The 14,405-nt window shown below is 42.7% G+C and overlaps 1 protein-coding gene and 1 long non-coding RNA gene across 3 annotated transcripts in view; one reads left to right on the top strand and one right to left on the bottom strand.

Annotated features, from left to right (window-relative positions):
• The window catches only part of LOC125720759 (uncharacterized), a 53,126-nt gene extending 41,912 nt beyond the window's left edge, over positions 1-11,214 (bottom strand). Inside the window, exon 1 of the long non-coding RNA XR_007385564.1 lies at positions 11,039-11,214. This is a non-coding gene — a long non-coding RNA (uncharacterized LOC125720759). The remainder of the gene's footprint in view (positions 1-11,038) is intronic.
• pcdh18a (protocadherin 18a) lies at positions 7,805-14,000 on the top strand. Of its 2 annotated transcripts, none has more exons than XM_048996555.1 (4): positions 7,805-10,806; positions 11,245-11,300; positions 12,138-12,310; positions 13,150-14,000. In XM_048996555.1, the coding sequence occupies exons 1-4, from the start codon at positions 8,320-8,322 to the stop codon at positions 13,833-13,835; spliced, it is 3,402 nt and encodes a 1,133-aa protein (XP_048852512.1). In that variant the 5' UTR covers positions 7,805-8,319; the 3' UTR covers positions 13,836-14,000. The 2 variants fall into 2 exon arrangements, with proteins under 2 accessions (XP_048852512.1, XP_048852511.1); XM_048996554.1 differs by having other exon boundaries at positions 7,806-10,806; positions 11,212-11,300.
• Positions 14,001-14,405: the final 405 nt, after the last annotated feature.

Genomic DNA, 14,405 nt, shown 5'->3' with positions numbered 1-14,405 from the left:
TAAAATTTAACAGCTTAAATGGATACATTTAGAGATTTATAATGCAGTATTGAGGCTTTTAGAATCTCATAAGTATGTTTTTTCTCAGATGTTTTTATTCGATTTTTATAAAGGTTGATTTACTTCTGCGTGAAATCGACACCATATGCATGATGTACGATATGCCAAAGTCATGACGCACACTTCCGTAGAAACGTAACCACGAGTTACAGCGACGCATACTGCAAGAACTGTGGGCGAATCACAATACCAAGAATGCAAAGACCGTACTCATGGTCTTGGCAAGACCAGTTTTGCAAACTTGCCTTCCAACAACTATCTTACGGCAGAATGCATCGTGGGATTGGTCTTGTTCGGTGAGGATTCAACCGACATATCCTAGATAGTTAGGGCAGGTCAAGACCGACGACCGTGGATTTTGTCCTCGAGTACTTTTGTTCTAAGTATTGGAACTGCTCTCGGCAACGGAAGACGATGTAAAATGGGAACCCGAGAACCCGGATGAATACGCGTGTTGAGATTTATCCAGGGATTGGTTTGTCTGGCAGCATCTGCTTTTTTGTAGGAGCGAAGAAAGTATATATCCCAGGTGTACTTATATCGCTCATTGAAACTGAAGCACAATTTACTGCATATCTAGCATTAAATAACCGACCTTAAGTAAAGTACCAACAGGCCTACAGAATACTGTAGTATGACAGCGCCAATTTCACTGACTTCCACTGAGTTTATTTATACTTTTCAAGACTCAAAAAAGTAAAAAGTAGAATAGACACTAACTTTAGAAGGGAAAAATGCATAAAAAGTGACTTTGTAGAGGCTCGACATTTAAAATTTGTCCACAGGAAGTCTGGAGCAGCACAGATATAACCAAGATGGATACTTTGGTGAATCTTTGCCTTTTTCAGGTTCAAATGCATTATTCAAAACCTGAATATATTGCAGGGTGGGAAAGCAGTAAATGCAACATCTGATGATGATTGCTGAGCGAGACAGACCCACCAGCGCATGTTTAAATGCAGCGGCGCAGGTCACGGCGTGGGCTTAAGGCCGAAGTATAAATCAGCCTTTAGTTTTACCGAATCTGTAATTCACGGTGTCTCATTTGTTCGGGCAATCGCCATGCGGTGACCCATGCCATGACCGTGTAGATCGCCAAAATACACAAAAAGCTAGTGCAGGAAAATAACCATTAGTCTGCTAATTAATAGTTCAAATAGAAATCCATAGTCATTGCCATATAGGCAATGGATGTTTTACACATAAATCGTGCCGATAACTCAGTCTCCTGCTGATACGATCTTGACTCGATAATTAAATGCAGTAAAAGACGGGTATTTAGTGCCAGCAGCACAAGTAATTCCCTTATGCTTATAATCACCATCGGGTGGTGAGGAACTCTGCCTAGCACTCTCTTGTGCACACAAATTCGCACAAAGAGACTCTGTTCTAATGATCCGCGCCAGTTAGCAGTAGCTACTGGGTCATAAAATGTGGCAGATCTGGGAACGATCAAGTTCCCCTTAAGGGTCATAATGCGGGGCAACATCCAGCGTGCAGGAACAGAAATCTCACCAGTACACCACCTTCATTCCAAACCCGATGGAAAGTCTGTTTATTTTTCAAAGCAGCTATTATTCATTGACAGATTGGGGTGCCAACGGTAAGATAACATTTTGGGGGAGCATACAGAGTTTCTTTGTAAGGGACGCTGCCGTTTAATTTAGTCCCGGAATGCACATTCGCTGAAGCAGAACATGGAAATGGGATTTTCGACCACTAACCATTATTAACGGCGTTTGGTATGAAAGGAGGGGATTCTGTTTAATTACTAACTACAAATACGTAAACCTGTGTATTTGTACATAAGGAAAGAAAAAGATGTAAAGCTGCAAGTGGAACGGGTTGAGAAAAAGGAAGAACAGCCTGAAATCAAAATCAAAAATTCTATGGAAGCCCATTTCTAACACACAAAAATGGTTGAGATACTAAGTCATAATTATGAGATAGTATCTCATAATTTCGAAATGAATAAGTCATAATTATGAGCTGGGCCGTAGCCAGCTATGAGGTCACAGGCTTCCGGACCTCAGTAATTTTTTGAGAGCTAAAAATCAAATTAGAAGCTAAATATTCACCTGAATTTTAAAAATTGGCTTGATTAGACTAACTAACGTTTCACATAACTAATGAATTAGAAAAATATACAGTCTATCAAGGGGACGGCATCAATAATGTGATTGACGAGACCCCCCTCCCACCAGCCCCAGGTCCTGGAACTCACTATTTTTCAAACCCTGGTTATACTGTAGTCCTGATTATAAGACGCTAAGTCATATTTACGAAATAGTATCTCATAACTATGACTTAGTATCTCATAACTATGACTTAGTAAGTCATAGTTATGAGATACTAAGTCATAGTTATGAGATACTAAGTCAAAACTGAGATACTAAGTTGAAATTACGAGCTACTAAGTCAAAATTACAAGATACTAGATCACTAATTAACTAGGTAAACTTACTGTATACTGTATATCACAATATGTGAAACATACAGTTTATTATATAACTTTTTAAGCAACAGTTTGATCAATTCAGTAGTTCAGGACTAAAGTGCAATTTAAGGCAGATATGTTATGCCAGTAACAATACCTCAGTGTGTCAGAGAGTTGGGTGGTGGGTGTTTGACTGGATGGCATAACAAGCCATAGTGCTTTCTTAGGCAGGGAGCTTATTGTTTGAAAAAAAAATCTGCTTGCTGTCTTCAGCTGCCAAAGTATGGCGGATAAGAGCTGCAGTGTCAATTCAGGGTACAGATATCTGCAGGGCTAATTCGAGAATTAACATTTATATGCACTTTCCCCAAAACTTGCAGTAATGTTTCTCTTCAATTTATTTTATATAGTTGAACATCCAGCAGTGTGGGACATAAATGATAGAATGAAAAAAGTAAGAAGTAACATTATTATTACGTATGTATTTATGAATGTATGTCTGTATATGGTGATCTTGAACCTATATAATGTGTAGATAAATTCTGGTAAAAGAAACTGAATTATAATCACAGCATATGGCACCAGGAGAGAATGAGATCTAATCCCAATAGTTACACTACAAACTATAAAAATGCCAAACTATAGATTTGGTTTGTAAAAACACATAACTATTTATGAAATGTTTATTTTCCATATCACAGGGCAAACAAAGACAGGTTTGATGGTTCAAAATATGCCAGAATTCACGAGTTAAAACGAACGCGAGAGCTGCATGCTTTGAAGATAATTTCACAGTGTCGGGTGGACGGCAGATCAAACAAAACAAACACTGCATTGTAACAAAACATTATTTTCAAATATGAACACAGTGAAACCTGAGAGAGCCCTTTGATGGGACTAGCAAGCCTCCGCACCTGTCGGAGATCTTTAGCTGTGCGCTTAACAAGAATGAAAGACGCATCGGTTATTAATATGAGGTTCAAGGGCCGACACCTGATAGTCAGGCCGTAATAACAGAGGACTGGCAGGGAAGGACTGTACTTTGGCAAAATGGGGGGTGATCATGTGACTCAAACAGATGCTAGACGTACAGGCCACTGCTGTTGTCGTCTTCTTCTGTGAACTTCCTGAAGTCTTGATATGATATGTTTTTGTGCTGTAAATATCACCGAAGAAATGAGCTGACCCCTTCCTTTCTGTACTGTATATGAGCAGGCTGAGACACAACCGATGACACAAGGTATACAATTTCTCTGAACATAATTTAAGATGATTTGGTTTGTTCTGGGGGCCGGGTATTAAAGACAATATCAGAGAGGGGATGTTATTCTCTATGAAAATGGAACATGATTCCATCAAAAACAGGCTGCTTTAAAAAGTGCAGTAAGTCATGGAAAACGATGCTTAAGTGTCTCTCGTTGTTTGGCCCATTTTAAAAAATTATAAATTCGTTTTTTACTGGAGCCAACAGAATTATAAATTTTACTTTAAGGCACATTTTATATTATAGTATACATGACATACATAATACGATCATATATTTATGTGTTTGTTAATTGAACCAGTAAAGTTAAGGAAATTCCTGTGCTCCACTGATGGGACACAATTAGAGATTCAACACTGGATATTGTTGGAAAAGATGATAGAAAAGAAGGGTCTCTATGTCAGAGTATTTACACTGAGAAATAACTATAATCAACATGTAAGACGTGTTGATAGATTTACACTCGGGGGCCATTTTATTAGGTACACTTAACGTCACGAATGGCCGACTTTTGACTCTAGACCACTTCAAGGCTTCAAGGCTTGTCAATTTGTGCATTCAGAGAGACTTTTCTGCACATTGCCGTTATACTGAGCTCTTATTTCTGCATGTGTGGTCTTCCCGTTAGCTTTAACGAGTCTGGCCATTCCTACACTGACCTGTCTCATTAAAAAGCTGTTTTTGGCAACAGAACTGTCGGTGACTGGATGTCTTTTGTTCATCACACCATTCTCTGTAAACTCGAGAGACTTTAGTGGGTGAAAATCCCAGGAAGGTGGATGTGTCTGAGAAGCAGGAACCAGCACATCTGGCACCAACAATCACACCACATTCAAAATTACTTAGATGACACATCTAAGTCATTCTAAGACTTAGCCAAACAGTGACTGAACCTCTTGACCCTGTCTGCCTCGTGCATTCAGTTGCAGCCACATGACTTGCTGTTCGTAGAAGCAGGCTGTTAGCATTACCAAGCAGATGTACCTTAAAAATAGTCAGTGAGTGTATTCCCTGCGTCATGCCACTTTTATCACTCATTATTTGCATAATTGCACGTGAGACGTTTACGCAATTCCCTTCGCACAAGCAGAGAATGCATTATCTTTTGCATCCCGAAGACACAGCGTAACGAGCGCGTACTTACAGTTAAATAACGCGCGCGGTTTGAGATCCAGCACGTGTTGCGGTGCAATAAAGTTCGGCTGCTAGCGAAAGCGGGGATAAAGTCGGAGCGCAGATGAATAACAATGAGCATTGTCAGGGGTTCGTGGGGGAGGGGGGGGGGCGCTGTGCGACTGAATGGCTCAGCTAAACCCGAGATCTGGGGGAGCTAATTGAATGAATGCTAATGAGACAGATGACAGAGCAGATGCTCGCGTGCCTTTACAACACCAGCCCAACAATGAGCTCCCCCAGCACAAACTTTTGAGTGATGTGAGGACCCCCCCTCCCCCCACGCAGTTAAAGCGACCCACGTCTCTATTATCCTCCACCTGCCAGAGTTATTGTTAAAACTGGGCGCTGGCGGGTGGGGGAGGTGGCAGCGCTAAGAAGAGAAAATTTATTCAATGACTAAAATCAGCATCCTTCTAATAATGACTTCACGGTGAAGGCTGAGATTTAAGAATCGACCGAACAAAGAGCAAGAAATATCCCAGAATGGGTCAAATGAGTTACACAAGTAGGTTGTTGCTGATAAAGAAATTGAAATAATGTATTCCCCAGTCAGTAGTGTATTAAAATGTACCCCAAATTCCTATTAGAATGCAGTGTTATGTTTTAATAGTACAGTTTGTTCTGTCACTCAGTCTTACCTCAATTTTAACGCTACAACTGATTGGATTTAAGCCTTAGCGTCCAACGTAATTTTATACTGGACTTATGCAGTAGTAATGCAACTGCAAAATGAATTGACTGGTATAATTATTGTTTTACGAAGCATTGGCTGCTGGAAACCGTACCAGCACCAAGAAGATTCCATAGCAATCCCACAGCGTCCAATGGACTTCTCCTTCCTTTTGTAGAGACAGCGTACATTATATATACATATATATGTTACACATTATAGGTATAAAACAATAATTATACCAGTTATACCATATATATATATATATATATATATATATATATATATATATATATATAAAAGCCTGCATCTGCTTCTGGAACTTCTAAACTTCTCTTTAAATAATTCCCCCCGCGATGGACAGTGATAATCCAAACGTTGCCAAATTCGTTTAAAACCAAAAGGAGTTCAAGGTCTTTGGGCTGTAAATGTGATTAACACTCAGTCCCCGTCGAAATAATTTTATTACTGCTTGGTCTGCGCTCAGCTCTTTGGAAACGAAACTTGGAAGAAGAAAACCACTAGTATGTATCTGTCTTAGTTTGGTCTGGCCAGTGATGGTCTTTGACTTGTAATGCACCAATTTTGACGGCTAGGCTGGAGAATGTCGGGCTTTGGTCCAAGAGGCACGTCAAGCTGTGCAAGAGACAAATGTTTGGTTTCAGTAACTAGCCGAATTCCTAACTAGGAGAAAGCTTATCCCCCCTGGTTGTACTCTCCATGCTGTACATGGCATTAAATGATTCAGTATTGTAACATACAGGGATACTTATACAGTCATTACATTTGAAACATATTTTATTGCTTTGAAATGCACTGTGAATATTTATTGTGTGATTGGACTTTCTGCTGCTTCTCAGCGGGCGGGGGGGGGGGGGGGGGGTGGTGATCTGGTTCTCGCGCACGCGTTTTTGTTGGAGGGGATTGGCGCTCACGTGCCTCTGGTGTCAGGTCTGAATCTAAGCATATGTAGCTGCACGCCGCACTCCCTTTGTCTGCTGGGGGGGACGCACCGTGTGTGGGGGGCGGCCGTGGAGGATATTGCCAGGGATGCATACGTTTCGGATTTCTGAACACTTTTTTTTTCAGGTGCTGACGTCAAAGCTAGAACACGCATTGCTGGAAGTACGCTCACATGATCTTACTTTCATATTCTAAAGCTTCCACGGTGGAATAAACACCAGAAAGCTCTACAAAAGGTGTTCAATTTCCATGATTGGTACTAAAATAAGTTAATATTATTTATTACACCTAATTGCATATAATGCATTACAATATATTACAACCAACACCTGTATACCGTATGTAGGTGATTTTTTTTGTCTTATAAACCCTGTTGTAATAAAATTATTTGTATCACGTTCTCGGCAGTCACTAATTCCTTTGTGGTGTCCTCACAGAGTTGAAGTGAAATAAAGATTGGGTTGCATTGCTGGGGACCCGCGCCAGATGGCCGCTATATTCCTAAATCCCAGTTGCCCGTATTTGTTTTAAACTTGCACGGATCATAATTCACAGATCGGGAATCCGAGGGCTTCAGTGTTGTAAAACATTATTATTGACATGGACGTGGCGTTTTCCGGTGTGACTCTGAACGACATACATTCATTAGTAAGGATTATTGTATCTGTGCTTCGACACCCGTCTTCGCTGAGACTGGGGGGGGGGGGGGGGGGGGGGCGGATGGGGACAAAAGCAGGGAAAACGCAAATCTGTACAAAAAGCAGGACGTGGACAGAGGGGCGATGGCGCGATTCCGTTTTATCAGGAAATATAAATGATGACACGGGATGAGGGTCATTTTCATTATATAGTGAAAGAATTATATACCATATATATATATATATATACCATGTATATATGCATACATGCATCATCTGTACGTAAATACGCATTGGCACAGCGGCGCAACTTCTTTTCCTTTCAGTTATAGGGATAAATAAAAATGAAACGAACAAACACACCAGTGGAGATTATTATATGTTACATACGCATCACAAATTTACAGAAAATTCACTAAAGTAAATGCAGTCAGCTGTTTGTATTTTGCTTGTCTCTCCCCTTTTCTTTTGCTCCTTCACACAGACATACAAAAAGCCCAGCCTTTATGCTAATACATAATTAAAAGGCAAAAACGTAACAAAAGTTTGTCTAGGGCTATTTGTCCGCCCTTTTGTTGAGGCACACTCTGGGAAAAGTGAAGCCCAAGAGGCGGGGTTTGCGCAACTCGATCTTTGGTGAATCAATCAAAATCTGCCCCGTTTGAGGGGTCAGTGGGAGACTGGAGGAGCCGGGCTTCATTTGGGAAGAGATCTGGCTGCAATCAAGAAAAGCTGCGTTTTTTAGTTGAGGCTGGGCTATTTGGGACGGTGGGTCTGCGGAGAGGCATCGCAGACGTCGAGGGAAGGAGGCGGAGAGCAGACGGCACTCCGCACAGATGCATGACTGCAGGAGTGCAACAGATCCGTCCTCTAAATGCAGTTAAATCTGCATCGAGTATTTCTTTTTAACCACTAAAGACTCAAAGCCGGCAGTCTTCTCAGTTGTCTTTACAGCAAGCCTATACTGTTCTGGGGGGAAATGCATTGGGACAGAATGCAGTAAACTTTACATGCAGATCGGACGAATGTGCAGGAGTTTTAAGAAGAAACGCATCGAAAGGTTTCTCCTTTTTCCCCCCCTGCGGAATTACTTCAGCATACTTGCCCGAAAATGAATATACGGAGAGGAGGCGCATTCCCTTGCATCGCACTACAGGTATTTATTTGGGTTCTGGCATTAACGCAGCATGTTTCTGGGAAGACGATAAAATATAAAGTGTACGAGGAGCAGAAAGTGGGCACGGTGATTGCAAGACTTAAAGAGGACGTCGCGGATGTTTTATCCAAACTTCCAGGCTCGGTCCCCCTGCGCTTCCGAGCCATGCAAAGGGGCAGCACGTCATTCTTATCGGTTCGGGAGCAGGATGGAGAAATTAGCATCGGATCGAAAATCGACAGGGAAAAGCTGTGCGAGAAAAACCTAAACTGCTCTATCGAGTTTGATGTGATTACACTGCCGACAGAGCATTTACAGCTGTTTCACGTCGAAGTAGAAGTGCTGGACATTAATGATAATTCTCCGCAGTTCTCTCGTGCCATCATCCCTATCGAGGTATCCGAAAGTGCCGCTGTAGGGATCCGCATCCCCCTGGATAGCGCTGCGGATCCAGACGTAGGTGAAAACTCACTCCATACCTATTCTCTTACCCCGAATAACTTTTTCAAAATTGATATCAGGACGCGTACGGACGGAGCCAAGTATGCGGAGCTTGTTGTCGTGAGAGAGCTGGACAGGGAGGTGCAGTCAAGCTATGAACTCCAGCTAGTGGCTTCTGACAAAGGGGTGCCGCCTAAATCCGGCTCAACTCTTCTCAAAATTACCATCTCCGACTCCAACGATAATAGCCCTGTTTTTGAGGAGCAGTCCTATGTGATTGAGCTGCTGGAGAATTCCCCTGTGGGCTCCCTGCTTATCGACCTGAACGCAACAGATCCAGACGAGGGTACCAATGGAAAAATCGTGTATTCTTTTAGCAGTCACGTGTCTCCAAAGATTCTGGAGACGTTTAAAATAAACCCCGAAAATGGCCAGCTGACGCTTATTAAGAGGGTGGACTTTGAGAACACGGCTTCCTATGAGATTGACGTTCAGGCCCAAGACCTTGGACCTAATTCAATGCCGGCCCACTGTAAAATAATTATCAAAGTGGTTGATGTTAATGACAATAAACCTGAAATCAGTATCAATTTAATGACCCCTGGAAAAGAGGAAGTTGCCTACATATCAGAATCTGCCCCTATTGACACGTTTGTTGCTTTGGTCAGGGTTGAAGACATGGACTCTGGCTCAAACGGGGAAGTTGTGTGTAGATTGCATGGTCACGGACATTTTAAGCTGCATAAAACCAATGAGAAGAACTACATGATCTTAACGAATGTTTCCTTAGACAGAGAAAGGAGGTCTGAGTACAGTCTAACTGTGATGGCAGAAGACAAAGGAATCCCAAGTCTTTCCACCATTAAACATTTTACAGTACAGGTTCTGGATGAGAATGACAATCCACCTCGTTTTGAGAAGAGCAGATATGAAATATTTAAGTCAGAAAATAATTCTCCGGGAGCCTATCTGACATCAGTGGTGGCCAGTGATCCTGATCTTGACACAAATGGTCAGGTGACCTACACCATTCTGGAGAGCTTCATCCAGGGTAGCTCTATATCAACCTACGTCACCATCGACCCCTCCAATGGCGCCATCTATGCACTGAGGACTTTTGACCACGAGGATGTTAACCGGATCACGTTTGTCGTGCAAGCGAGAGATTCTGGTGAGACTCAGCTGTCCAGCAACACCACCGTGGTGCTCACCATCCTGGATGAAAACGACAACTCCCCAGTCATCGTTGTCCCACAGCTGCTGAACTACACCGCCGAAATTCCCGTCTCGAGGTATGCCGAGGTGGGACACCTGATCACTGTTATCAGAGCCACGGATAGAGACGCCGGGGTTAATGCGGAACTGACGTGTTCGATTGTCGCCGGGAATGAAGCCGGCTACTTCGTCATGGACCCGAAGAAGTGTGAGATACGCGCCAACGTCAGCATGAAGGAGGTGCCTCTTGAACACTTGGAGCTTGTGATCATAGTGCAAGACAAAGGAGTCACACGACTGACTGCTAAAGCAGTTTTAAAGTGCACTTTGTATGAAAACATGGATGGCCATATTCTGCCACCGTTAACAAGCAACAATCGCCCTGGCCTTGATGTCTCTATGATCATCATCATATCTTTAGGAGCCATCTGTGCAGTGCTCCTAGTCATCATGGTGATGTTCGCCACAAGGTGCAACAGAGAGAAGAAGGACGTGAGATCTTATAACTGCAGGGTGGCGGAGTCGACCTACCAGAATCACCCCAAGAAGCCCTCCAGGCAGATCCACAAAGGAGACATCACCCTTGTGCCAACAGTCAACGGGAGCCTGCCAATCAGGTCCCACCACAGGTCGCCGTCATCCTCCCCAGCCATGGAACGGGGTCAGATGGGCAGCAGGCAGAGCCATCACAGCCGCCAATCACTGAACAGCCTGGTGACCATATCTTCCAATCACATCCCAGAGAACTTTGCCCTTGAGCTTGCGCACGCCACCCCCCCAGTGGAGGTAAGAATACCATGAAATTCCACTCTGCATTCATTCAAAAATATATAAATTATAACGTAAAAAAAATTTAACTAGATATTTGCAAAGATAATGTGGATAACTATATATAAAAACACTTAATGTCTAAATGTTATCTTTCTTTGAGTTTATAACCTGTTGTTGAATAATCGGTTCTCAAAAGCCTCGAGTTTAATGTAGACTCTTGTTTTTTTTTTTGATTTTTCTTACTTACTCTGTCGTTCCTCGTCTTAAACTCCATCATCGGTGTCAGTTTTCCTTTTTTACTTCTTCATTCTGTCATGTATGATCATTGCGTTCACCCATTTCATGTGAATTTGTTTTCTTGTGTCGTCCTGTGGCATTAGTATTCATTATTTTTTATTTATTCATTTATTTTTGATATAGCAAGTCTCACAGCTTCTGTCCATGCTCCATCAGGGCCAGTACCAGCCCAGACCGAGTTTCCGTGGCAATAAATATTCAAGAAGCTACAGGTAACTACCGAGATTCTTTTGTTTTGGTTTTTCGTCTTTCCTCCGAAAAATGTAGCCAAGTGTTTCAAACCCCACGGTGCCCCATCCTGGATCCACGATTCAAATTTAAGCTGTTTGCGGTTTTTTTGCAGGGGCACGAAACATCATTTATGTTTAATCTAGGGCTTGGGAAACTTTTAGAAAGCATGAATTTATAATAGTTTTTTTGTCCTTCTTCTGACTAAGTCTGCAGAGATTCTTACATGGAGCCCTCAGATCTCCTTACGAGGAACACGGGCTCAATGCCCCTGGCCGCCACTGGTGGCGTAATAATCGGAAAGAGTTTACGCTTAATTCTGCACGTCATAAATCCTTTTACGTGTCTTCCGGAGATCAGGTAGCTCTGTGGAGCGTTTGCCATTTCCGATGCTGTGTTAATATACAAGCATCAGCTGAGAGAAAGGAGACGAACATTGTCTGATTTGACTGGTGCCTGTGGTAATTATGTAGTTCCATTTTTGGTTTGTTTCAAACATATTTTTATAAAAATAACCTTTTATTTTCTGCTACAGCTTCACCCAGTGCACCTGGCCCTGTTTTTGCTGTCATGCGGTTGACGGTTTTATTTTTTGAGCATGCCTATTTTTGACCGTCAGAAGTTTTAAAGGGATACTGACGAGTATTTCGCTGACCTCCTAAACTAGACGTTATATCACTAAACATTGTTATATGGGAGACTCAGTATGTCTCAGAATAGGCATGGAATGTAGCACGTTTATGTTTTCTGACTTTTGTCTTAAGATAGCTGCACTGTAGAGGACATCGTTGTCTACTATGTGTCTCTCTTGTGTTTTGCAGATATGCCCTACAAGATATGGATAAGTTTAGCTTGAAGGACAGTGGGAGAGGAGACAGCGAAGCCGGGGATAGTGACTACGACTTAGGGAGAGAGTCACCGATCGACAGGCTGCTTGGTGACCTGAGCTTCGGTGACCTGTTCCTCGCAGAAGGACACCAGAGGATGCATGCAGGTACGCACCGTGCCTGAGATGCCTTTACTTCCAGTTCCCACTGGATCCTCCCCAGAAGCTATTTCGTGCCCATAGCTCTTCCTATTTTCCTTCAGATTACAGATGGTGAGAAGCACACATTCGAAAATGCCCACCATCTCAGAATATTTATGCTCCTTTCCCCCCCTCTTAGAGATAAACTCCGAGCTACTCTGTAAGCCTATCAGTAAATGAGTATGATTATGGAGAGTCACTGTAATCTGTTTTCGGACTGAAAGCCTTCATCTTAAATATAATTATATCCGTCACTAGATATGGATGCAGTGTTGAATTTGAATCCATCCCTTAAAATGCAACATCTAAATGAACCGTGGTAATCTTTTCGGAAGGACTTTCTCAAAGTAGGAAGAAAATCACCCAGAGTTTAATTCTAGTTCGGAAAATGTTGGGATTTTATGCTGGTTTTTTAAATAATATACTCTTTGGCCTTTAAAAAATCTCTTGGAGAATTGAGTTATACATTTAATATAAACATATTTTATATGTTTACTAGTGAGACACTTGCATATTTTTAAAGACTAGACCAAGGTGGAACGAGTATGACAACATATAAAGCAAAAAGACCATTCTGGCATAACTCAGCGATCGCCAATGTCTGTGAAGAGCCACTCTCAGCATGGCTGGTGCTATCAGCCCCAAACTCCAGACAACTTACAGTAATTACTCCGTGTTTCCCATCGATCCCCTGGGGTCCCCTCTTTACTTTGGGCTCCCCTCCTTCTCATTGGGAAGCCGAGAAGAAACGATGAATCAATTGGCATCCTGACCCCTGAAATGCTTTTTCTGCCTCTCTCTTCCAGCGATGAAGCTTTGCACGGAGGAGTGTAGACTCCTGGGACACTCGGACCAGTGCTGGATGCCTCCTCTGCCCTCGCCAGCATCCTCCGACTACAGAAACAACATGTTCATTCCCGGAGAGGACCCTCAGCAGCCTCGCAGGGAGGAAGAACAGTCCCCTATCGACTCCGGCGACCGCAAGAAGAGCTTCTCTACGTTCGGGAAGGAGACTGAAGGGGACGCCGAGGAGGTGGCAAGTGACCTGTGCGGCTCCTCCCTCCTCTCGGAGATGAACAGTGTCTTCCAGCGTCTCCTGCCACCTTCTCTGGACTCCTACGTGGAGTGCAGCGAGACGGAGAGAGTGAGCTCCCTGGAGCGCAGGAAAGGACACTTACCAGGGAAGTCCAGCGCGTACCCCCAGGGAGTGGCAGCGTGGGCGGCCAACACGCACTTCCAAAACCCGGGCAACAGCATTGGGCCCAGTCAGGCCGGTCACATGACCAGCCAGGCCGGTCACATGACCAGCCAGGCCCCTCTGAAGTGGCTGCCGGCCATGGAGGAAATTCCCGAAAACTATGAGGAGGACGAGTTCGATAATGTCCTCAGCCACTTGCAGGGCGGACGCAGCGACAGTCGACACGAAATCATGGACGCCAGCGAGCTGGTGGCTGAGATTAACAAACTTTTACAAGATGTCCGGCAGAGTTAGGACTGGGGACGGACCCTGTCAGTTTTGTTTTTTCCATATTTATGGGAATAAAGGAAACTACCACAATCTGTCAGTTGCATTTATAATGTCAATGTGTATGTAATTCTGATTATTATTAAATATGTTGTATTTTGCTGTTCGGTACACAGTGTACACAATGTGAGTGTATTTTAAAAATACATTTATACTCTATATTTATACTTGTGACTAGATATAAATAAATCTATTTTTATATTATTAATGCATGTTGTAAAGAAACACAATTTTGAAAATGTCTGCAAAAAATGTAAATCCTTTTCTTATGTTCCAGTAAAATAAAATATTTAATTGCCCCAGTTCTTTATTACGTTGATGAAGAGATATTGAATGCAAATCAATGCCAATTTTCGTATGTATGCCATTCTTTCTGATCGTTTTAGCATCAAATTAAATGATGCAGTTCATTACATGAATGTCTGCCGTTCTGAAAAAAATGTTTGGTGGAAAAAAAAATGTCGATGATCCCTGAAATAAAAGGCAGAAATGAGTCATCACGTGGTAAAAGTTTGTGTTCCTTTATTAAGGTTGGTG

Source organism: Brienomyrus brachyistius, chromosome 25, assembly GCF_023856365.1.
Source record: "Brienomyrus brachyistius isolate T26 chromosome 25, BBRACH_0.4, whole genome shotgun sequence".
NCBI classification, from domain to species: domain Eukaryota; kingdom Metazoa; phylum Chordata; class Actinopteri; order Osteoglossiformes; family Mormyridae; genus Brienomyrus; species Brienomyrus brachyistius.
Note: the sequence above shows the minus strand (reverse complement) of the source record. Positions and strands in the feature narration are given on the sequence as shown.